We start from the raw sequence: 26,165 nt of genomic DNA on the forward strand, positions 1-26,165 counted from the left end.
ATCTGCTCTGTAAACTTTAATTGAGCATAAGAAGAGAAGCACGAATGCTTTTATTATAACAGCTATTATTTCAAGGTAAAATGAAATTATTCCAATTCCATAAGTATCATCTAAGCAAAAATATTTTTCCATATAGTTCTAGCGGTGTCATAAGGTTAGAATAAGAGTCTCCTTTTGGATTTCCACAGCTGACTTCTAAATATTTTTCTCTCTTTACATACACCAAACTTAACAAAAAAAAGAAGATTTACCTATGAAGATAGCATAGAAACCTAGGGTGAAGATCAGTGTCCCCTCTAAACCATATTTCTAAATTTCAGTCTCTTTGCACAGCTGTATGAATACTACTTACAAGATTATCAATTGCATTCTGAGGTCTCCCATGCTAAGCTATCACAGTGAAAGCTCTGGCCACAAGGTGGTGAGACAACACAGTGGAAGAGAAGTAGCACACACAGCACAGCGTGCTGAGCTCCAAAAGCACTGACTGATGGGATGAAGCTACTCTCCACACGCCCATTCACATGCTGCAGCATGAGGTAGCCAAGGAGTTTAATGGGCAGGGGCTAGAAATCAAAAGGTCTGAAGCTCCTCCTACTCATGCCCTCAGTACATGGATTAAATGGAGGTAAAGATAGGGAGAATACAGAAAATAAACTGGGTGTGAGGATAGACGGTTGCACAAGGGAGGGGAAGAGATTTGGCAGAAGGGAAAGAGATGAAGGCAAATATGAAACAGCATTATTAACATTAATGCTACTCTTGGTCACCCCAGTACAAGTTTAATACTGTGTTGCTAATCACACAGCACAAAAAAAGGGGGAAAAAATCGCATGCACATGTAATATCAAAAAGACATCCTTCATGGAACGGCCAGACAAGACCCCCCCATACCACTTACTCTATGCACCATGCAGAATCTAATTTAGGTAAAGTGGACACATAGGTTCCCTCCACAACCTGGGTTCCATGGCAGCCCCAAATAGGTTAATGTGGAAAGCAGTACTGAGGTTGAGGGTAGCCTACTAGACCAACCCTTAAGGGGAATCTCATACTAAACCGGGGCACATGGAAAGACAGGCCTGGTCTATACTTACAGGCAAATTTGGCAGCCGTCGACAGGAGTTACGCAAGCTATGTGCACCAGTCGACGCAGCGCTACACTTTTTGTGGAGGTGGTTTTATTAGATCAACTTCCAGACTGATTGAGCGGGTCTTCACTTCCACTCAATCGAACTAGATAAACTGATCTGACGGCGACGAATTTGCACATATGCACACTGCTGGCGACCCTCCCCACCAGCCATAGGGTAGATTACTCACCCCAATCCCTGCACAAATCCCTGCACGCTGGCTGTGTGTAGGAGGGAGTGAATTTCATACACAGTGAGCTGCAACTACACCTACAACTATATATTAGTTCTTTAAAATGACTAGAGAGAAAGTCGATCTCTGAATGGTATGGAGATGGCATGTGTTTCCAATGTTAGAATTTCTGGGTGTCTTGTGCTCTCACCACACCTTCAAAATTGTTGAGATATAAAAGGCTGCTTTGATGTTTGTCGTTGTCTGGGTTGTCTGTTTACAACACTGGCCATATTGTCTGCATGGCTGTGCTTAATGTGGACAAAATCTCTGAGTGTAATACCAGCCTTGTTTCTTTTTATTTGTAGGTGTATATATGTCCAGCAATTTTAGAGTTGCCCTTGAATCTTTTAGGAGTATAAAGGGACTCATCAGCTTTTGCCACAAATAGTTTTGGGCCTTTGAATGGAAGATCCTCTACTGTCAACTGCATCTCTCTAGGAAACCCCAAAAGATGTAGCCACAATGCATGGCACATGACCACTGATGTAGCCATAGATCATGCAGCCATGCCCGCAGAATTGAGTGAGGCCTGCAGTGCTGTCCAATCAATGAGGTGACCTTTGGTGATGTTAGCCCTGAACTGTTCTTTTTTCTTGTCTGGAAAGCTGTCAGTAAATTCTGCCATTTTAGAAAAAATTGTGTGTGTGTACTTTGATAAAAGAACCTCATAATTCGCTACCCAGAATTGTAGTGTTGCACATGAATATGCTTTCTGGATCAAAAGGTTTAGCCTCTTCCAGTCTTTATTATATGGGGTTGTCCTATTATGATGTTGCTTCCGCCTCTCGTTTACCACACCCATCGCTAATGAATTTGGTGTGGCATGTGTGAACAAAAGTTTGCTTCCTTTGGAGGTGACATAGAATTTTTTGTCTAACCTCTTGCATGATGGTGGTGCTATTGGTGGTGTCTGCCAGATAGTTTTAGCAGGCTCTATGATAGCATCATTAATGGGCAATGTTATCTTCACTGAGGTGGATGATTGAAGAAAGTCCAGCAGTTTGTGCTGAGACTCAGGTACTTCTTCCAGGGATATCTCCAGGAAACCTGCTACCATTCTGAAGAGTTCCTGAATTGTTTAAAGTCATCCCCCAAGATGGGCGGTGGGGGCATTATTGTTTCATCTAGCAAAGATGATTATAAGTTGGGTGATACTGAGTCCTCCTGGTCAGAGGCTTCATTGGTCTTTTCCGTCACCCCCTCTTGGGGTTCTGAAGATAGTGGCATGGTTGATCCTAAGGATCGTGGTGCCCTCAATCTTGGTGGGCCGGTGTTTTTCCATTGTTGTGCCCTGTATACAGCCCCTGGATTCCAGTAGTGCCATTGTAGTGAGAATGGTATGGGAGTGGTACCCAAAGGTGCCCATACCAGCTGGGTGCTTGAGGGACTGAGTGATGGCCCGACTGGTGTGATGATCCTGGTCTGGGTGAGTGAGCAGGAGAGGAATGACGGGGTTAATATATTTGTCGTCCTTCTTCTTCCTCATCTTCACTGGAGAGTGGGGGCATGGGGGACAGACCTGGGTGGAGTAGTCAGGCAACTTGGTATCGAGCGGGGTGGAGTAACGTTGCTACAGAAGAGAGAAGATTCTGGAGTAGCTGAGACTAATAGATCTCTCCGTCTCAGAAATTGCTGCAGTACCGGGTGGGATGGTACCGATGTCAGTGTAACTGGGGGCACCGACGTATGAGTTGCTGGTGTTGGTGCTGAAGATTTTGTGCTATGCACCATAGGTACCATGGGCGATGCCATTGACTGCTGCAAGGTTGAGCTGCTCGGTGTTGAATGTCTTTTCAACTCCTTAGGTACCGAGGCTGCGGGCTTTGATTTGCCCTTTATCAGAGCTTGCCTGCTTAGGGTGTTCAGCTCTCTGGATACTGGCAGTACCGGACAGTCCTGGTGTCTCGGAGTCCAACACATTTGGTGCCAACGGTATCAAAGAAGTCTCTGTGCCTGAGGAGCGCTTTTTCTTAAGAGGACTCTCTCTCTATGAAGTTTGTGGCCTTTTTTGTGGCCTTTTTAGGCAAGGGCTTCTTAGTAGGAGCTTTGCAGCATGGCCTCTGTTAGAAGCTGCCAATTGTGACTGTTGGCCAGGAGGGGTCCGAAGCTAGTCGTAAAGATTTCTCCATCATAAGGAGTTTGAGTTGAAGGTCTCTCGCCTTCCATGCTCTGGCCTTTAGGTTATGGCAATGCGAGCACTCCTTGTTCTTTTATTATGGCAAAGGCTAAAGAGCTTTCAATATTCCTTCTCTATACCATTGATTTGTATAATTGTATTATGTCCCCTTATGTTCATTTTCTAATCCTGATTTGTAAATCTCCTTACCATTCAAATTCCAGGCCTCTTAATCAGAGACTGAAATCTGTATCCAATTGTGCAGAGGTTTAGAGATTGAAACAAAGGTTTGCTAAGATTACAGAGAGAGGACCTAACTCATTTATAATTGGGACCACTCTAGGAATTTGCATTTACATCTCCATATGCGAAGTGTTACTGCACTAACCTTTTCTTCTCATCACCGACAACATATGAGCATTTGTATTCTTTATCCCTTAATTGGCCTCAGAGATATTTAGCATACTAAAGGTTTACACTCCCCACCCCCAACTCAGGTGGAAAAAGAAAATCAAAATAGAAAACTGAGTTAAAGTTTTGAAAAATTTAATTAAAATAACTAGAATTGTGAAATAACTAATCAGATACAACAATTTTAAAAAATAATGAGGTTGCAGCTTTTCAAAATATCTGCCAAGAACATAAACATAAAATACTCACCCCCTTTGTCTACTTCTGTGATTGTAACCCACTCCAAGGAAACATGGAAGCCACTTCCTTTTGCATCCTGTTCATCCTTTTCTACTCGAAGCAGAAGCCCAGCTACTGAATGCACATCTGATTTTACAAAGGAAACACTGTGGGCTACAACAAAGGGACTCCCAAGTTCTTCATTAAACATAATCTGTAAAGGAAAAAGAAGAAAAAAAAGAAAAAGGTTGTGGGAGAGGAGTCTATATTAGCTACTTTGCTAACCAACCGAAAAGGAATAAAAAAGTTGACTGAAGCTACCCCAAGGATTTTCTGCTGACATGGATCACTCAATGACATCCATCTTTGGTTTTTTGTTCTTTCCTCCCCTGCCCAGATAGTTTTGACATTCTTTTTATTATTAATATGTATATTAAAGTAGACGTTAATGGGCTCATTGTGCTAGGTACTACGCAAACACACAGTAAGATAGTGCATACATGATCTGATGATTTTGATCAAACAATTGTGGAAAATTAAATCAGATTTTTAAAATAACCTTTAGTTGATGATTAATTTAACCTTTACACTTCTAAGGGTTCCTTTACTAGACAGCTGTAGAAAGCTGTATACGATAAATGCTTATCAAATGGAGGAAGAGGATGAAATTAATGATTTTGAAATGACTAAGATGAGGAGCATCTCTTTAAAATCTGTAAGTGGGATTTGGAGCAGTCCAAGCTGCTCCCATATTTTGATTAAAGCTGATCAGAACTGGCTGATCTAGTTTAAGTCTTGAATGATACATTCATCTGGGAACCACTATATTAGAATGTGGGATTGTCTAACAAGAAGAGTTCTGTAGCTTGAGTCATTTAAAATGATCCAGAGGTGACTGTTACAGTAATAGAAACTTTGGTTCTGGAGTCTGTATCTTTTTATTCCAGCTTACATCAAACAAGCACCCATTTAGCTCAAAATCAAGATGTTGAGAACAAGGTGTTGATCAAGACACCAAAGGACATGAATATTAGCAATTCTTTAATTGCATATATATCAATACATGAATCTGTGTAATAAAAAAGGAATTATAAACAAAAATTCTACCTAGTTGGTACTGCTGAAGTCTGGTGAAAAGATGGCATGATTGTAATGTTAAAATCAATGGTTATAACCTGTTTAGGAAGGAAAAGGGGACAGAAAGGGAAAGAGAATGGCGAACTATCAAAAATGAGATTACCAGTTTTCAAGTCACTGATAACTCTGAAGAAAATGATCTTGCATGCTGACTGAACAACGTCATAACAGATAAAACACAAGATGGTGTACTATTTGGTGTCTGCTATAGACCACAAAATCACACTAGAAAGCAGGATGACTGACTTCTTAAGCATTTACCAACAACGTGTAGAAAAAAAGCTCCATTATCATGAGGGATTTCACTCTAAATTATAGATTACAATTTCTTAATTTAGAAGTGTTGAATCCAACCTGGATAAATTCTATATTCACAGATTAAAAAGCCAGAAAGGGTCACTGGGATCATCTAGTCTGACCTCCAGCCCTGGCCAAAATTGTGGGGTGGGGGCACACAGCCACTGGCCCAGCCCTGCTGTGTCTCAGTGAGCACTGTGCAGCAGTAGTCTGAGAGGGGAAGAGGGCAAAAGGGAATGGGGGTGGGGGCAGAAAGAGAGAGAGGGCCTTCCACAAGGTTTTAAATAACTAGCTGACTGATCCCTGCAATAGAAAAGATTGGGAAATACTCTTCTAGAGTATGGCCTATCTTCACCCATCGGGGTAGTGCCCACTCAATCCACTTCGTAAATTGCTCAAGTGCAGGAGAGTGGGGAACGGCACTGTTCCTTGAAGATGAGGAGGGCACCTGATGAGCAATTGGGGTCTGGGAGTGGTGTGAAGCGTAGCTCTTGCCCCAAAGGAGTTTGAGTTGAATGGGAGAGAAGAGAGCAGGCACTGCTCCAGTAGTGCTTTGTAACTGGAGCCAGATGGTAGAACAACTTTTGTGCACCCTGGAAAGGACACTGGTGCTATGACTTTTCCTGTCTAGAGGAGCTTTGTAGGGTGTTATCTTTCCCTCTTCTTGCCTAGGAAGGTGAGGCTGAAGAGAGAATAGGAGTCATCAGCTTCCCCTTCCCTGCTTTCAACTGCACACTTAAGGCTAAAGGAGTGACAGCTCCCTCCTCCTCAGCTGGCTCCTCTAGGCCATCCCATATTTTTGCTAGAGGTTGTTACCTCCAGCTTCTCCACAATACAGCTAGTGTATTAGCAAAGTAGTGTCACTGGCAAGAAGTCCGAGAAGCAACTTGTAATTTGGAAGGGAGGAGTCTAGAGTCAGAACAAGCGCTGTGAACGTTTACAAGTTAAATGACTTCAGATGGATCGTTAGTGACACAAGATCACCCCTCTCTGCTGCTCAGACTTCTTGATGCTACTTTGCTAAAACACAACCATATTTAATTAGATTCTGGAAATATGCAACTGAGTTGCACTATTGGCTTTGGTTTATTTATAAAGTGTGTGTGTGTGTAGTAGTTTATTATGACTGAGAATTAATCATGTAAAAGTTCTTCAAATATGAATGTTTTTTTTTAAAAAAAAGTGTTGGTCAAATTGGGAAACTGGAGTGCTATTCAGCCATGCTGCCAACCTGGAAAGGCACACTCAAAGACACCACTCAGAGGAGTGTGCTACATTTGCTTTAGAAAAAAAATTACAGAATAAAAATAATAAATGATGATGACATGCACTCAGTTCTGAGGAACCCACATCTAGAAATCTACTACAACACAAGCTACTTTGGACTCCATGTTCACAACTAAGATAATTACAATAGCTATTCCATTATTTTGCCCAGGATCAGTATCAGGCTGAAAGGCCTATAACTACCTGGGTCATCCTGTTTACTCCTTTTAAATATTGGCACTATGGAACAATGGGTTTGCTCCACCTAAGATAAGATACTTTCTCCTCTTGTCTGAAAGGAGGTGAGGGAGTGGAGAGAGTGAAATATTACCAAACAGAACAAAGAAGCACAGGTGTGGTGGTGGTGGGACATGCAAATTACGTAAACACACACATGTGTGAACAGGAAGCATTGGGCAGGAGAGAGGAAGGGCACAGACCAGCCAAGGACAGAGAAGGCAACCTGAGCTGAAAGATTCAACAAGGGAGAAACAACCCAGTATGTAGAAGTCTGATGAAGCAGGGAACCCTTCCTACCTGCCTGAACCCAAACGATTCCCCCAAGAACTCCCACTGCAGCAGAGGAATACACTCTATTGCAAGCCGCCCTGCCTCCCAGGCAGAACTTGACTCTAATCAGAGCCTGCCATAGCCAGGCACTGTGGGTGAAGACATAACTGCTTGGAGTAGGGGAATTGGAGGTGGATATCAGGCAGTGCCATCAAGTGTGGCAGGTTAGGAGTAGGCCCTGCACCTTGCTTCAGTGGGGAAGTAAGTTTGGGGTATAGGCACTGCCTCAAATGAGGCAAGTGTATAGAGTGGCTACCCCAAGGGCTGGGGAAGAGGCCTGTGTAAAGAGTAAAAGGGATGGGGATCCAGTACATTTAACCTGGGCTTAAAGAGTTGTTAATTTCTAGAATTAGGGAGCATTTCCCCTTCTCTGTGCCCAGGGGGAATCCCAAAGATGATTCATCTAGCTCTGGGGCCTCCTGCTGCTTCACGTTGTGCTCAGGCAGCTCTGAAGTATCCCATTCCTCTCTGTGGTCTGGCCTCCTTCTATTCTCATCTCATTATACTGGAGCAGGCCATTCTGATAGCAATCACATACCTGTTTGTTATTTTGTTGTCTTGTTTTATAATGAAAATAAGATCACAAAAGTTTTTTAAATATTGAGCTTAAAAAATGCTTAACCTTTATTTTAACCAATAGCCCAATTTTTTTCCAGTTCAGTTCCAGTTCCTGCTCAGTAGGTAGGGCAAAGTAAAAAATACTGGTTCAAACTGATTTTCTGATTCAGGTTCAACTCATTGGTCAGGCTATCTTCCTTTTACAGACTTAGAAATAATTCACTTAGATATGTTTGATCCAAAAAATGGGATAGTTTAAAACCCTAGAAGACTAGGGACATTCAGAGACTAGAATTTTAATGTTTTTTTGGTGTGGAAGCTTAGAGGTATCTGCTGTATATTGTTTTAAACTAGATATTACACCCAAAATAAACCTAAATTGGCCACATCTCCTTTAAATGGGGAATAGAATCTAAACATTCCGGAAGAGAAATAATGATTAAAAGTGACCCAATTTGCAATTTTGTTATTCCACTAGAGGCCCTCATATTTTTGAGGATATTGTTTTTAACTATACGTTCTGGAAAGCACAAAGCATTTGGCTCTCCTAGATATAAACAGTAAGCAATGTAGCATGTAGATACATTCTGAAATTAAAAATATAACATCAATGCTCAAGTGGTTAAGCTGCACTAGTTCTCAGGAAAACTGAGCAACTTACTAGTACCTGAAAAAATGATGCCAAAGAAAACTGGCATACAGCTTAATAGAGGTAATTTACCTCTAGGGACACTAAGGGTATGTCTACATTGCTATAGAGCAGAGATTGAGGCAGTAGCGTTGATTCTGTGTAGACCCATTCAGTCAATGGGAGAGCACTCTCTGGTAGACTCAATTAGTCCGCTTCCCCAAAAGGAGTAAGGCAGAGTCAATGGGAGAGGGTGTCTCATCCACGAGGCGCCATGAAGACACCGCAGTATGTCAACATAAGTACATCAACGGGAGATACGCAAGTTACATTATGCAAGTTACATGATTGCGTATCTCCCATCAACCGCCGCCACCAGCCCTAATCCTTTTGTTTCAGTTGCAAACGTATAGAAGTGTCTTGATTTAGGAGGGCTATAATGCCTACTAATATATGGCCTCATACCACTTTGCTTTTACATTTTGTCATATAGCCATCACGCTCTTACATGCTAACACTACTAAACTACTGTTGCTATGGCAGCATGTAGTTATCTCCCTGGTTGTCCATGCAATGATACAGCTAGGTAGAGATGGGTCAAAGATACCTTGTACGTCATATTTAACAAGTGTTATGCTTCACAAACAAAGGATTGAGAAGGTAGCAGGCTATTGCTCAGGACTACAAGCACAGCAAGATCCTCTGATTAAATATGTAACACAGCTGTTTCACTTGCACTTCAAAAGTGCCTGAAATCTTAATCAACATTGCATCTAGCCAAAGTGCTACTACAACTTTTGCCATGAAATGGAAGGCAAAATAGTTACGTTTCAATGCTACAAAACGTTCCCTTCCCAGAAACCCTAGGTACACATGTAGTCATGTTTGTTTTTTGAGAAACTCAAGTTAATTATGCATCTAGGGAATAAAGGAAGGAAAGTAGTGTTTTGGTGGATATATTTTGGATAATTTCCTCTCCGTGCTTAAATACTGGTAAGAAAAACACTATTAGTAGTGTGAAACTAAATACAATTAATTAATTGGAACAATGTTTACACATCCCATCTACTGTGTGTATTAAAATTTAATTATCTATATAAATTCAGAGTCAGGGGGAATGAGTTGTGAATAAAATCAGATATCACATTTCAGGAAGCAACTAATTATGGAACAATATTGGGAGGCATGCTTCAAAAGAGTACAACAAACAAGGACAAGCACTTTTGAGAAATACCCCAGCCTATAACACATTTCCAAGAATATTCTGCAGTATCCTTTATCAACACTGTCAAAGTGAGATGCAAGACCCACATAAATGGACATTAACTTACCTGTAACTGGAAGTTTTCTGAGCGATATGGTGCCTATTTGTATTCCACATGTAGGTACATGTGTGCACCATGCACCTGAGACTGGAAAATTTAGCAAGTAGCATTCACTGGTCTGCACCTGAACCCTGGCTCCCCTCATGCTCTGCACCCTAAGTATAACGGGAGGTGCAGTCTGACCGCCTCTCACAGGAATCCAGTCATGACCTGGAGCAGAGGGCAAGGAGGGTGGACAGTGGCATACAAATAGGAACCACACAGGTAAATAATCTCCATTCCTTTTTCAAGTGCTGATCCCTATTTGTATTCCACATTTGGGTGACTGGTAAGCTGTACTGAAATATGAGGGGGATGCAAGGATACAAGAGTTATAGATGCCTGTAACACAGAATACCCAAAAGCTGTGTCAGCAGAAGAGGCTTGAATGTTTTGTGAAAACAGGGATGGAACTCCAGGTTGCCAACTTACAAACGTCCAACATCACCATTTCTTGAAGAGATGTGCCTGAGTCCGCCTGTGCTATTGTACATAGCAATAGGAATAGACCCTCACCCTGCCCATGGGAAGAAGATGCTTCAATTGATAGCAAAGGAGAATACAGCCAGAAATCCCCTTACAGAGTCTCTGAACAGATATCACTTGTCCCCATGCTCACTCTGCTAGAGCAACAAATAGTCTAGATCAGTGTTTCTCAAATAGTGTTCCACGGAACCACAAGGTTCCACGGGCTGAGTTGAAGGGTTCCGCGAAAAAGCGGAACCGCGCTGCCGAAATTAAGAGAAATCGCAGGCCACCGAACAGCTGGCAGCACGCCGGGGAAAACTGCGCCGCCGAAAACAGCGTACACCACGCCGCCGAAAAGGGGAAAATTTACTGGACTTGTTGGTGGAGAGTATGGCATGGCCGCGCAAGGGTTCCACGGCGAAATATAATTGAGAAACACTGGTCTAGATGATTTTCTAAATAGTTTTGCTCTTTGCAGACAGAATGATGTCAAGAGATGCTCAGCTGATGTCAAGAGAATGAAGTCTCCTCTTCTCAACGGAAGCATGAGACTTCGGGAATATTCCCAGTAAGTGAATCAATTGCTTTAGGTAGAACACAGAAATTACCTTTAGGTTGAATTTCAGGTGGAGGCGAAAGGATACCTTCTCTTTATTAGATGTAGCATATGGTGTCAGCCATGAGGGTTCCCTGCTTCCCTACCCTCGTAGACAGATGGGACATCAAGTACATGGCTAAAGGTTTGAAAGGTAGCCTGTGTAAGTGTTGAAAGTACAAGACTGAAGTTGGCGTTGGCTTCACTACTGGTGGGAATGTGGTAGATAGTGGGTGAGTAAAACTAGAATCTATTGGAAAATGACATACACTAATAGTTTCTAGGTGGATCCACAGTGAGCAAATGGAAAGACTTGACATCTTGAGAGTGACGAGGTAATATAAAATTTCAGAAATACTTGCTGACCCTTACAACTGGTTCTTTTGTGCCGAGGTAGAGAAATACCTCTCTGTGGCTGGATAACATTTTCTGGTAGAATCTTTCCTGCTGGGATTAAGCATAGTTTGTACAGCTTCCGAACATGAATGCTCTAGGTTTGACACCCATCCAAATATGAAGCCATGAAATGAAGAGAGTACAGATTGGAATGTCTGAGTTGGCAGGTCTGGGAAGTACTGAACCCTCATGGGTTGACATTTGTAGGAAATCCAGAAACAAGAATTGTCTAGGCCAATTGGGTGTGATGAGAATGACTCATGCTTTGTCATAACGACTCTTTCATAGAACCTGGGGTAGTAGCAGTTTGGGAAGGAAGGCGTACTGCAAGTGGCCAGTTTGGAACAGGAGGCAAGCATTTCCCTTAGAGTCCTGACCTAGTGCTGCTCTGGAACAATATATGCTGAACTTCTTGTTCATCTTGGGACAAACAGGTCCCAAGATGGTCTTCCCCACTTACTGAAGATGTTGTTCAGTGTAACTCCCACTCATGACTGGTGATGAAATGTCTGCTGAGGCTGTCTGCCAGTGAGTGCTAAGCTCCTGGGAGGTATGTTACAGAAACTGTGATGTGGTTCCAGATACACCAGTTCCAGCTGACCATCTCTATGTGCAGTGGAAGGTATTTTACCCCCGTTTGGTTATATAGAAGACTATTGTAATGCATGACTTTACCGGGATATGTCGGGATTGTACAAGTGGCAGGAGTGCACTGCAAGCCCACCTGACCACTCTTTGTTCCAGGAGATTGATATGCATCCTGGCTTCTCAAGGTGTCTACCTACCTAGTGCTATGTGACCACCAATATTGGTTCCCCAGCTTATAAGGGATGCATCTGTGATCATCACCACACTGGGTGTAGGAGGTAGAAGAAGGACTCACAGACTCTCACACCCTCCCCCCCTCTCTCTCTGGTGAATAAAGCCCTGATACTGATAGGGATGGTCAGTGCAGTGTTCATGCTGTGTCTGTCAAAGAATTAATCATAGAATTGATTATAGAATGCCTGGCCTGAAATTGATTATAGAGGGCCTGGCCTGAAACTGGGTAGCCTGAACTGTGATGGAAGCCCTCAGGTTAAATCACTGACAGGATGCCCCAAACTGAGACTGAGATAAAGATGCTAAAATCCCACAGGATGTCTCAGGACCACCATTTAAATGCAAACTCCTTTTGTGAACTCTAGCCCTTTTGATGTCTGTAAACCGACATCTCCTGTTCTGATAAGTATCAGTACGTGCCCCCGTCTTCCTGGCCCCATAGGAAGTTACTCCATACAAATTAGCATTTTAACATGTATTGTGTAGCCACCCATCTTTGGGTGATAGCCAGGTACCTGATAACCACATTGTATAATCAAGTGACTCTTTGGTCTTTCCTGTGAAAACATCTGGCGTACCCCATTGTACATATAATTGTCTTTCCTGTTAAGTATAAACTGTTAATCAAATTCCACCATACGATCAACATGTAAATGAACCTAAGCAACCCCTATATAAGTCTTTTGTATCTGGTAGCCAGGGGAAGTACATTTGCCCAGCATCCAGACATGCTGCTTGACTTCCCTATAGCCACCTGTGTTTTCCCTATGGCTATAGTATTCCCCATAGCTATGGTTATGTGATTGTGTGTGTGTCACAATTAAAGCTGCACCCGATCCAACTTTAAAATGTAGCAGTGTGACTTTATTTTTCCTTGACACTGACCAGAGCCAGGCTTGAGGACAATGGAGATGTAGCCTGTTGAACAGTGTTACTTAAGTATAAGAGGGCATGGGGCCTAGAAAAGAAAGACAGACGGACTACTATTTAGGGTTTCTGGATGACTTAGTTTATCAGACTGCTCATGGCATGGAATCTGTCTGCAGAGAGGTAGGCCCTTGCTGTGGATGAGTCCAGAGTTGCCCTATAAAGTCTATGGTCTGTGAGGTATTAAGAGTTGACTTTCCCATGTCTATGCAGACACCCAAGAATGCCAGGAGGCAGAGCAAGGACTAAACTTCTAGACAGGATCTGCCTGTTAAAAATCAGTCATTCAAGTATGGGAAGATGGAGTAGCCAATTCATCTCATTTGTATAGCCACCACTGAGAAGACCTTTGTAAAGATCCTGGAAGCTGTTGTCAGACCAAATGGGAATATCCTGAACAGTAGAGTTCCTATACTACCAGAAACCTGAGAAGTCTTCTCTGGGATAGATGAATGTACACACAAAAGTAAGCCTCTTTCATGTTGAGAGCTGCAAACATCTTTTTCCAAGGAGGAAATTATTGATGCCAATGAAACCATTGAAAATTTTAATTTGCAAATAAAAATATTTACCTTGTGTAGGTCAAAAACGGGCCTCCATTCTCCCTTTTTCTTGGGATCTATAAAATAGTTGGAATAGAACCCTGTTCCTTGTTGCTGAGATGGCACTCACGCTACAGTTCCTCATTTGAGGAGAGTTTTTACTTCCTATCAGAGGATCGCCTTATGAGAGTGGTCTCTGCAGGAAGCTCAGGAATGGGGTTTTGTATGAGGTGGAGAAAAACCAGACAGTGTAGCGAAAGTGGATGATACCCAGTACCCAATGGTCCATTGTTGTAACTCTCCAGTTGTAGACAAAGTACATTAGTCAGCCACTGAAGTGGACTTTGCAAACAGGTGGGGGTGGCAATCTTGTAATAGGGTGCAACTCCCAAGCATCCTGTCAAAAGTAACTTTTAGCCAGTAGAGTAGGTTGGGTAGCTATTGTCAAGAAAGATGGGGCTCCATACCTTGGTCTCTGCACCATTTGGTGCTTACGTGGCAGTTCATATTGTTGTTGGTAGTAGAGGAAGGGAGTGGAAGAGACCTTGGCTTATACATCTGTTCATGGTGCTTCCTCTTTAGGGCTGGAGTATTAATGTCCATGATGTGGAGGGATGTCTTAACAAGTGCTTGCCTGTTTTCTCATTAAAGAGATTGGTTTCACCAAAGGACAAATCTTCAATGGGGTTCCAGACCTTCCTGGGGAAACTGAAGAGTGAAGCTGTGACTCTCGACACATTACTGTTGCAGCCACTATAGATCTTGTTGTGGATCAGTCGCATCCACTACAGCCTGTAGTAAGGTTTTAGCCACAAGTCTATCTTTCTAAACAAGGTCTGAACTTAAATTTTCCCCAGTAGGACAGGACCCGTTTGTGAACGCCAAGAACTTCAAATAGTTCATAAAATCATATTTTGCTTACATGGTCTGGTAGTTAAAGATTCTGAACTGGAAGCTGGTGGATGTGAACACCTTCCTCCCCAGAATATCAAGGTATTTAGCTCCCTTGTCTGCATGGGTAGTCTTAGAGTATTGCTACCTGGATCTTTCCATTGCTGCTTGTACTACTAATGACTTGGGGAGGACAGGTGAGTGAACAATAATTCTGCCCCTTTTGCAGGAACAAAGTAGAGCTTCTCATTCCTTTTAGGGGTAGGGATACATATATGGCATACGATCGGCAACAACTGTAACTGGTATCATTCACTGAAAGAACTACCCAAAATGGTCCAGTGGGCTGCAGAATGTCCAAGAGCTTGTGCTGAGTATCTTGAATGTCTTCTAATGGAATCTGAAGTTCTACCACCACCCCTGCAACAGTTCTTGATATGGTACACCAGGTGGTATTCTAAAAGGAAGAACTTGCTATGGGAGAAAAACACCATCTTGACAAAACACGGCAAGCTCTTCTCTCCCTGCACCTGGGTGAGGGGGGGTGGGAGGGGGCCTGTGTGACAGGTTCCTCCAAGTACAATCTGGGACTGGGGTACCACTGTGCTGCCTGAACTCTATAGGCTGGGTTGTCTCCCTCACTAGTTTGCTAGTGGCAAGCAGCAAACCCCTCTCCAGGTGCTGTTATCACTTAGCCCAACAGTAGGTGGAGCCCTATGCCCAGCTAGATTGTATGAATGCTCCCAGGGCCACTCACCAATCACACAGAGAAAGGCCCCAGCCAATCTGCCCCAGTTCCCTGCCTTGCACGCTGAAGATGCCCTGTCCCGCCCTGGTCAGAAGTCTGATCAGTATGTTTATCACCCGGTTCACCCCTCCCTCAGCATGGAGAAGACACACCAGCTTTTGTTAACTGAGTGGGGGGTTTTCAAACACTTCACAGAAACATACTGTTTCCATTGGACTGAAGAACCAGTAGGTTGCACTAGCAACAGCAGGTAACGAGCAGACCCCAATGGCTGAGGAGGAAGAGCCACCTGCCCCCAAAACTGGGAGAGTCATAGCCACCACACTCAAGAGGAGGAGGCACAGATTGTGGAGACTCTCTTTTGAGTGGGACAGAGGCATCCATCTGCCAACCTGACATGATATCCTTGAAAGTGTGCTGCCTGCAGCCTGTACTTGAGATGAAACAGAAAGGTTGCTGAGGCTCATCCATCCCTCTGGCCACTATCCCATCCTGCTCATCCATGTGGACACAAATGATATGGCTAGGTATGACCCCAAGCAAGTCAGCAGTGACTACAGGGGCTCTGGAAGAGAGCATGAAGGAGCCGGGGGCGCAGGTTGTGTTCTTGTCTATCCTCCCACTTGATGGTAAGGGCCCAAGCAGAGACAAATGCATCTTGAGATGAATGCATGCACTGATGGTGTCGACAGGAGGACTTCAGCTTCCTCAACCATGGGATACTGTTCCATGAAAAAGGTCACTGGGCAGAGAAGTGGCCCACCTGACTAAGAATGGGTATCTTTGCACACAGACTCGCCAACCTAGTGAGGAATGTTTTCAACTAGATTCAAAGGGGGTGACAAAAGTCAATAGATAAGCATAAAAAGGGATCTTAGAGGGCTAGATGTTGGTGGGAGGGGAGAAAAGGGGACACGGAAAATTACAATAGGGTCATAGGAAAAAGAGGGAAATCATCCCAGGGTAATTAAGGAAATGGCTGAAAGCATTCTCAGAACCATTAGCAATTACCTTGGAGAACTTATGGAAGATGGGTGAGGTCCCAGAGGACTGGAGAAGGGCAAACATAGTACCTATCTTTAGAAAGGGGAATAAAGAGAACCCGGAGAATTAGGGACCAGTCAGCCTAACTTTGATACCTGGAAACATCCTGGAACAATTTGTTAAACAAACCATCAGTTTGTAAGCACCTAGAGGATAATAATGGCATGTAGCCAATTTGCAACTGCTAGCAGCAAATATATCCAATGGGGATGATGGGTCATTAGACGGGGAGGGCTCAGTTACTACAGCAAATTCTTTCACAATTGTCTGGCTCGTAGGTCTTGCCCACATGCTCAGGGTCTAACTGACTGCCATATCTGGGGTCAGGAAAGAATTTTGCCCTGGGTCAGATTGACAGAGACCCTGGAGTTTTTTGCCTTCCTCTGAAGCATGGGGCGTGGATCACTTGCAGGTTTAAACTAGTTTAAATGGTGGAGTCTCTGTAACTTGTCTTTAAATCATTATTTGAGGACTTCAATAACTCAGCCAGAGGTTATAGGTCTATTACAGGAGTGGGTGAGTGAAGTTCTGTGGCCTGCAATGTGCAGGAGGTCAAATTAGATGATCATGATGGTTCCTTCTAGCCTTAAAGTCTGAGTCTAATATGGTAATAAGGAAAGACCAGCACGGATTTGTCAAGAAAATACCATGCCAAACCAACTAATTCCTTTCTTTGACAGGGTTATGATCTAGTTGATGGGGAAAAGCAGTAGACAGAATATACCTTGATTTTAGTAAGGCTTTTGATATAGTCGTTCATGACATTCTAATAATCAAAATAGGAAAATGCGGTCTAGATGAAGTTACTATGAGGCGTGTGCACAACTGGTTGAAAGACCAAACTGAAAGAGTAGTTATCAATGGTATGCTGTGAGACTGCAGGAATATATCAAGTGGGGTCTCGCCAGGGTCAGTCCAATTTTCATTAATGACTTGGATAATGGAGTGGAAACTATACTTATAAAATTTCCAAATGACACCAGGCTAGGAGGGATTGCAAGCACTTTGGACAGAATTAGAATTCAAAACAACCTTTAGAAATTGCAGCATTGGTCTGAATTCAAGAAAATGCAATTCAATAAAGACAAGTACAAAGTACTACACTTAGGAAGGGCAAGTCAAATGCATAACAATGAAGTGTAGAGTAACTGGCTAGGAGGTTGTACTGCTGAAAAGGATCTGGGGGTTATAGTGGATCACAAAATGAATAGGAGTCAACAATGTGATGCAGTTGCAAAAAAGGTACCTGATAACTGTCTTCAAATATGTTTGAAGTGGGAAATGACTCCCTAGGAAGGAGTACTGCAGGAAGGGATCTGGGGGACATAGTTAAGTTTAAGATTTTGTCATGGTTATTTTTAGTAAAAGTCACAGGCAATACACAAAAATTAATGGAAGCCCAGGATCTGTCTGTGATTTTTACTAAACATAGTGGGAGGGGTGGGGCTGACCTGACTGAACCATACTGAAGGATGGGCGCAAGTGCTAATTACAGTGCTTTTTGATCACCAATGTAACTACCATCGATAAACTTTTCTAGTGTAGACAAGGCCCTAGTTATAGTTACAATGTTCTATCCATATATACATGCATACATTCATAACCATAACTTGTACACGTATCTCCTAATGATCATCAAGTTCAGAACATTACAAGCTTTCATAGAAGACCTTACTGGACATATATTTATACATAACATTGTATACAACCAATTAATTCAATTGCTTATTCTTTGTGATTCAGGCCCTTGTTCTCCCCTTGCAGTATCTGGACCCTGATTGTCCCAGTTGGGTCCATAATATTTTCAAAAATTATAGCTAAATGAAAAATTATTAAAATCCCACTAGTCAGCGGAATAAAACAATCAGTGTAATCAGAAGAAAAACCACACACAACAACCCTCCCACCCAAACAACCAATACCCACCAATCCACCAACAAAAACAAATAGGATCAGAGGAATAGAGAGGAAGAAATTAGAGTTCACCTAAAAGATTCCTTAAACATCTGATTTCCTTTACTTCAGAAAAAATGCATATAAAAAATAAGACTGATTCTTAACAAAAGGGTTAGAATCACTACACAACAATCATTCTAACCTTACAACATATGATTAAAGTGAATAAATCATTAATGCAACAGTTTAATTACACTTGGACACAAACCCGTTTCAATAGCATTAAGAAAGAATCAATGACTCTCTAAAAGCCCAATTCTGCAGAGTACTAAGTGCCCCCAGAAGACTGGAAGCAAGCTAATGTTATGCCAATATATTAAACAAGTAAAAGGAATGACCAGGTAATTATAGGCCTGTCAGCCTGACATCGATCCTGGGCAAATAATGAAACAGCTGATATGGGACTCAATTAATAAACAATTAAAGAAGGGTAATATAATTAATGCCAATCAACATGATTTCTGGAAACAGATTTTGCCAAACTAACCTGATATTACACGTTTGGTTGATAAAAGGACTGTCATTGTGACAGACTTCTGCAAGACATCTGACTTGGTAACAAACATTTTCATTTAGAAACTAAGATGATACAAAATTAACATGACACATTAAGCAGATTAAAAACTGGTTAACTGATAGGTCTCAAAAAAGACTGTTACCTACCTGTAACTGATGTTCTTCGAGATGTGTTACTCATGTCCATTCCAAGTAGGTATGCACGTGGTGTGTGCAGTTTGCCAGAAAGTTTTCCCTCAGAAGTACCCACAAGGTCGGCTCTCGGGCACTCTGGAGTCGTGCCACTCTGGCACTCTACATAGGGACCTGCTGACCCTCTGCCTCCTCAGTTCCTTCTTGCTGGTTGGCTCTGACAGAGGGGTAGGCAGATGGGTCTTGGAATGGACATGAGCAACACATCTCGAAGAACACCCGTTACAGGTAAGTAACCATCTTTTCTGCTTCAGGTGCTTGCTCATGTCCATTCCAAATAGGTGATTCCCCAGCCAGACCAAGGAGGTGGGATCGGAGCTCAGGGAACTACAGACTGCAGCATAGCTCTGCCGAATGCTGCGTTGTCTCTGGCTTGTCGAGTGATCGCATAATGAGCAGCGGAAGTGTGAATGGTAGACCACGTGGCTGCTCTGCAAATGTCCTGAATTGGGACTTGGGCCAAATAGGCTGCCGATGAGGCCTGGGGTCTTGTCGAATGGGCTGTAAACTTAGGAGCCGGTACTTTCACCAAGTCATAGCAGATCCTGATGCACGAGGTGATCCATGAAGAAATTCTCTGGGAAGAGACAGGAAGACCTTTCATTCTTTCTGCCAGTGCCATGAAGAGCTGGGTGGACTTTATGAACTGTTTGGTTCTCTCTGTGGTCCCATGTGAGCTCCCCAGCCCATTTCTGAGGCATTCATGAGAAGGCACACTACTTGGAATCAACATGAGCAAGCACTCAAAAAAGAATGTAATTAAACAAGGAATCATCTCTGACAGGCTACTGGGGTCCCAAAGGAACTGGTTCTTGACCATATGTTATTTTTAACATTTTTATCAATGACCTGGAGAAAAACATAAATCATCACTGATAAATTTGTAAATGACACAAAGATTTAGGTAGTGGTAAAAATAGATTACAGGGGTTTCATGAGGCTTCAGTAATACTGAGGTCATTTAGCCCCTTGAGCCCCGCACTGGCTGGGTGTAGCAGCCCCAAGCTCCACGCCAGCTGGAGCGGAGGAGCAGCCTTGAGCTCCACACTTGCCAGAGCGGTGAAGCAGCCCCACGAGCCATAAGCCAGCTAGGTGCCTGGCCAGAGCGGAGCAGCCCTGGCCAGCCCATCAGTGTCCGCCACCTCTATTACCCTATCTCCATGAGGGGCAGGAAGGGACGAGGCCACATGGTGGCGCTAAGCTAGGGAAGGCTTAGCTTCCTACTCAAATAGGAGTAATTTATTATTATTTATGTAATTTAGTGTTATTATTATTATGTATTTATACAGGGTATGTGTGTTTATGGCCAGTGTGGAGTGCATGTTTTACCTAGCGGGGCTTTCAAACAAAAAGGTTGGGAACCACTGCTTTAGCTGTATATTGAGTACGAAGGTTCTATTACCTGTATTTGCCATTAGGGTGACTACTACTGGGATACTGTATCCAGTTCTGGTATCCATCATAAAAGAAGAACGTTGGTAAATTGGAGAGGTTCAGACAAGAGCCTCAAGATTGATTAAAGGGTTGGAAAACATGCCTTATAGTGATAGATTTGAGAACATGAATCTGTTTAGCTTATCAAAAAGGTCAAGGTATAACTTGATCACAAGTACCCACATGGGGAACAAAAAATTTTATAATGGACTCTTCAGTCTAGCAGATAAAAAGTATAACAAGATCCAGTGGTTAGATATTGAAGCTAGGCAAATTCAGAATGGAAATAATGCACAAATGTTTGAGAGAGAGTGTAACTGAGTACTGAAAAAACGTACCAAAGGTGGCGATGGATACTCCATTACTGCCAAATTTTAAAATCAAAACTGGATGTTTTTTCTAAAATACATGCTCTATTTCAAACAGGAATCAATTCAGGGAAGTTGTGTGGCTTGTGTTATGCAGGTAGTCAGACAAGATGACAATGGTCCTTTCGGCCTTATAAATCTATGAACTCCTCTAAAAAGTGCACGACCCTTTGTAAGATTGAACCGTAAAATAGGATTAGTATGAGAACTACACTTACAAAATGAGTATTTTAGCAAAACTTACCTCCCACTTTTCAGGTGCACCATCTCCACGTTTGCCGGTTTTAATAAGATACAATCTTCCTGTTCCATCTGAAATGGTAACCCAAGTAGAAGACGAAAAATGTATTGATGCACAAAGACGATTATCACAAGCTGTCAAGTCTGTAGGTAGCCTGAATACTTCTCTTGGTTTTCGTAGCGCACTGTCCTGTAAGCAAAAAGCCATAAGATGTTGGCAGAATTAGATATGAACAAACACTTCTTCATGAATAGTTGTTTTATTACATCCTATTTTAGATTAAGAAACCTGTTCACCAGCTTCTCTTCTAATAACTCTGCTAAATCAGCCAAAATATGCCTACATTTCATCTGCATGTTACAGAACAAGCTAATTCTATTTTACAGAAAGCTCTTACATCTATCGCCACCAAAATGCTAAATATTTTATATTAAGAGATTATCTTTCATTTTGAATAATCTTAAAGCTCTTTACAAACTGAAATAGATATATACTGTAATACAAACACAAGAACACTTCATTTACTATTGAGATGAAGCCATTTCTAGGTCTGAAACATGGTAACTGTTTCAGTTCCAGCAACATTAGTCTGTTTAGGACTGCAACTGAACACCACAATATTTAATTAAAGCTGTGGGAGCATTTTAGTTAGACAGAATATAATCATCCAAGTTGGAATTTAACATTTCTATTCTCATAAAAGGTGTCAGAGTATAGAAGCACAGAAATAGAGAAGTCATCAAGTCCAGCCCTCTGTGCGGATACTTAATGTCGAAGAAAGGATCAGGTTTTAAACGAGTCCTAAAAATCTCTTTTATATGCAGACCTAATAAACAGAGTGGACACAGTTGTTCCAAATATCTACAGTAATATCAAACCTGCCTCCTCAAAGCAACAGTGAATTGGGGTACTCTACTTCAGCTAGACACTATGTCTTCATTGAAAAAAAAAATTGATACTGTATACACCGAAAGGTTTCTCTGGATTAATTTTTTAAAAATAATCACACCTTCCAGAAGCTTATACACATCCTTTGGAAAAGACTGCTCTATAGGCTTGGGATAGAACAAGCTATTTTCTGTCATTAATGAACTAACTATTATAAACAGTCCAGATTTTAAACCAAATCAAGAACCAGAGAGTTTTAAAGATTGAGCGCACCACTGGAAAGCCAGTTGGTCAGCTGTTCAAAGATTCTTTTTAATGGATTTAGAAATTAAAACTAACTGGCCTACTGAGAAATGCATTCTGTTTCTCAACTTTCTAGAAAAGTTGTTTTATACAGAAAGCTAAATTTTAATAGAAGAAGTGATGGCTTCTGGTCAATTGCTAGCAAACAAACAAGCAAACAAACACTAACTGATATCAGTCTTTTCAGATAACTTTCCTAATAAAGAAGGATCCATATATGACATGGTGGGAAAAGGATTTGGATATGCATTTTGATATGTTTTTAATGTCAGGCTGACCAGCCTAGAGATACCCAGGTCATTCCATTTAATCTTTTTAAACAGTGGCACTATATTCTCTTTCTTCCAGTCCACTGGAATTTCTCCAGCATTCCAAGACTTAGTGGAAAAAAAAAACAAAACAACAAAATATCCACAGTGTTTCTTGGCCAGCTCTTTTAAAAATCCAGAAAAATCCACCTCCACCTCCTGCAAGCTATTGGTGCCCACCAAAGTAACGTTTCCCTGGGTGTGGCACGCATACAAATGCAAATATAAATTATTAACATAATAAAAACATAATTCAAAATAATATATATAAAACGCTCCCATAAAAAATGAAATGCATCATTAAAAAACATTCCACCCAATCTAAATAAAATTTACAATCCTAATAAAATATAAATTTTATTTATAATAAATTTTATTTTTTAATTACAACATTTGTTTTACTAATATCAAAATACTGAGTAACAGTACTTGCATTCCATGCACTTCGCCACAGGCATCATAGATGATAAAATTTGCCATAAGGTTACATTAATTTATTCATTTATAGGGAGGACAACTTTCCTTACTGAGGTAGGGGGTAAAATGTTTGAGTTTGTGAGGGCTAATCTACACTTAAAACTTACAGCAGCACAGCTGTATAGTTACAGCTGTGACACTAAGAATACTTGTGTAGTCATGTTAGGTCGATGGGAGAGAGCTCTCCCGCCGACATAATAAAATCACCTAAACAAGCGACAGTAGCTATATTGGCGAGAAAATGTCTCTTGTCGACATAGCGGTGTCCACACTAGCGCGTATGCTGGTTTTTTTCATACCCCTGAGCGATAAAAATTTTGCTGGCATAAGTGCTAGTGTAGACGAGGCCTGAGTCTTCTCCCCCACAAGCTCCATTTGGGTACCAAGGGACAGCCTTCCTTTTCAGGAGCTCTTGGCATGACTTAAAATCATTTGGTACTGGACAAAATGTTTCGGTACCAGAATCTCATCTGGTGACAGGGATGAGGCGTTCAGAGGCAGCAGGGTAGGACTTTCTCGAGGATGGTCTTGAACTGTCAATGTAGAAGACATAGCTAATACAGGCAACGGGCAGTCCTTGTCTTCTGGTGCCCAGCAGGAAATCATTACCAACATCAAGTGGTCTGTTGGTACCACATGGTGAAACCTCCCCCTTTGAGGAGTATGTTTCTGTAATGAAGTGGTTGCTTGGTACTGACTTTGAACAGTCACTAATAGATGAGGAAACTTCCCTTCTTGGGGATGTCTTTCAGTAGTGCAGCAGAGACAAGGACCTAGACATCAGTGGCATCCCCCAAGGAACCCAGAAAGGCCAATGATGCGGTTGATATAGCACCAGACACCAGTTGTGCCTAAACCAGGACTCCAGTCCTTCAACCTGTTCTTGTCAGCACAACTTCTATGAGAGAGGAAATGGCTCCTGGGGGATGCCCTGGATTCCGTGAAGTGGAAAATGTAGGAACCCATTTCAGACTCCAAGGAGGAGTAGGAATACTCCATCAGCCAGGGTGGTACAATACAAGCTCTCAGCAGTTGAGATGAGGGATGTGATCTATGATGGGACAGCCATACCAATGGCAACATCAGGGGCTTCCTGGCTATCAGTATCATGTGCTGAGGCAGAGTGGTTTATGGTGAACTCGAAGCCGATATTAGGGGATCAAGGGAAGCCATACTGGGCTTAAAGTCACCAGTGCCATAATACATACTGACATGGACATCAACATGGGCACCATGTGCAACTGCCCCAGCAGGATGCTGTTGGTCTGGATGATCAGCTACAATGGTACTAAGAAGCTCAGCAGATCTCTTACAGTTGCATAGGCCTCCAGAGTGGCCAGTACTGCAAGGGGACTTTGCCCCACTGTAAAAAGGGTCAATGGCTCCACTGTTCGTGTCAAGGAAGTAGCTGGCTTCAACAGTCTCGGAACAGGTTTCAGAGTCAACATCTCAGCTATAAGAGAGACACCAGATTGTGGTACTGGGAAGTAGCAGGCTGAAGGATGCACTCTACCTTCGGTATCAGAATGGCTAACCACTGCGGCAGAGGTGTCCCATACCAAGGACTTTGATGAACCATGAGGATGGATCTGAGATACTGTCCTCTTTGCATCCTACTTGTAGTCTTGAAGCCCTGGCAAATTGGACACCCATCCTGATGTGATCCTCACCCAAGCACTTCAAACAGAGAGAGTGATGTTCACTCATGGACAGCACTGTGTGACACCTGGAGCCGGGCTTCAAGTTGTTGGACCTTGTCATAGACTTCCCATCTACCACGCAGAGCCCAGAGCCCACTAACTATTTACAGAAGGAAAAGGGGAGAAGGGAGGAAAAAGGAGAGGAAAAAAATGAAAGAGGGTCCAAGGGACATCCCAGAAAAGTACCATTAACTATAACCAGATAAACTAACTATGAAGGCACTTTCACAGGAAGTAACAAGCTGATAGCATGTTCTGAACCACAGCCATCCCCGTAAGAAGGAACTTAAGGATAGACAAGGCAGTACCACCCTTCATGCCCTTGGCTTGGAACACAAGGGATAACAGGTCACAGGCATGGCTGCCCCTACTGGTACTGCTAGGGAAAATTCTCCCATTCCAGTGCACAAGGTGCGTGCGCATGCGCACACACACAATGTACTGAGCATTCCAAGCACGCAAAGAAAAGCTTTGTATTGTTATAATAAAAAAGTAAAAGGGAGTTACAGCTTGATATTTAATACTCTATATTTTATCTGATGCATCCTCTTTTCTTACTGATTGTAAAAATCAAATAAAATGGATTTCTCAGACACGCAATTACTAACAGGACAAACAAACAAACAAAAACAATCTTCAGAAACTGGTGTCCATTTTATGTACAGAAAACCGAACACCGTGTCTTAAAAGTGAATTACATACAAAGCCTTGCAACTGCAGTGGTATAGAAAAATTGCTCATTACGCATTTGAAAGATGGATATATGTTGCTTTTATTTTTTTAAATTATCTTATGCCTATCCTAGCATGAAGATACTATGGTGATGAATGCTATTCAGCAATTAGACAAAATAGAAAGGATTAATGAGGGCATATTAGATTATTCAATTGTATGGCCAGGCTTTCTTTCAAACACAATTCAATCTGCATATCAACTAATTGTAATATAAATATCAAAGAAGCTCTCGTAGAAGGTGTCAGGGGTCACAAGGTGTTCTTGTGCCCAGAGAATAGCTTCTTTCCCTTAAAAATCAATGCCATCATTGTATCAGCTTTAATTTACCTGCAATCTAAAGGTCTGTTTCATATCCAAGATCTCTAAGGTAACCACACCTGAATGGTTAGCATATACTATGGGTAAAGCAATAAACACACTGAATACATTCCTGACTCACTTCCTGAATCAGTTTGCAGTTTGATCTGTGCATCACTCTAACCTTTCAGCTATGAGTGCTATTAATAAACCAGGGAGGCAGAGCTACACTAAAGCAGCTACAAAGTTATTAGAAATAGAAGCATCTTCTTTAGGGTACTGCCAGCTTCACAGAAATAGCACATATTTAACATAGTGTACTATATTCTAATGAGTTTTATTTTATAAATTAATTGTGAAATCTCCACAGCAGAAGTGCTGAA

The 26,165-nt window shown here is 42.1% G+C and overlaps 1 protein-coding gene across 2 annotated transcripts in view; it reads right to left on the reverse strand.

Annotated features, from left to right (window-relative positions):
* The window catches only part of NUDCD1 (NudC domain containing 1), a 139,204-nt gene that overhangs the window by 74,951 nt on the left and 38,088 nt on the right, over nt 1–26,165 (reverse strand). For both annotated transcript variants that reach the window (XM_067537396.1, XM_067537395.1), the window contains exons 3-4: nt 21,078–21,263; nt 4,145–4,328 (exon numbers count right to left, since the gene is read on the reverse strand). In XM_067537396.1, the coding sequence (XP_067393497.1) occupies nt 4,145–4,328; nt 21,078–21,263 (370 nt within the window). The remainder of the gene's footprint in view (nt 1–4,144; nt 4,329–21,077; nt 21,264–26,165) is intronic.

This window comes from Emydura macquarii, unplaced genomic scaffold (assembly GCF_026122565.2).
Source record: "Emydura macquarii macquarii isolate MOO-44397 ecotype Brisbane River unplaced genomic scaffold, CSIRO-AGI_Emac_v2 contig_383, whole genome shotgun sequence".
In the NCBI taxonomy this organism is placed as follows: domain Eukaryota; kingdom Metazoa; phylum Chordata; order Testudines; family Chelidae; genus Emydura; species Emydura macquarii.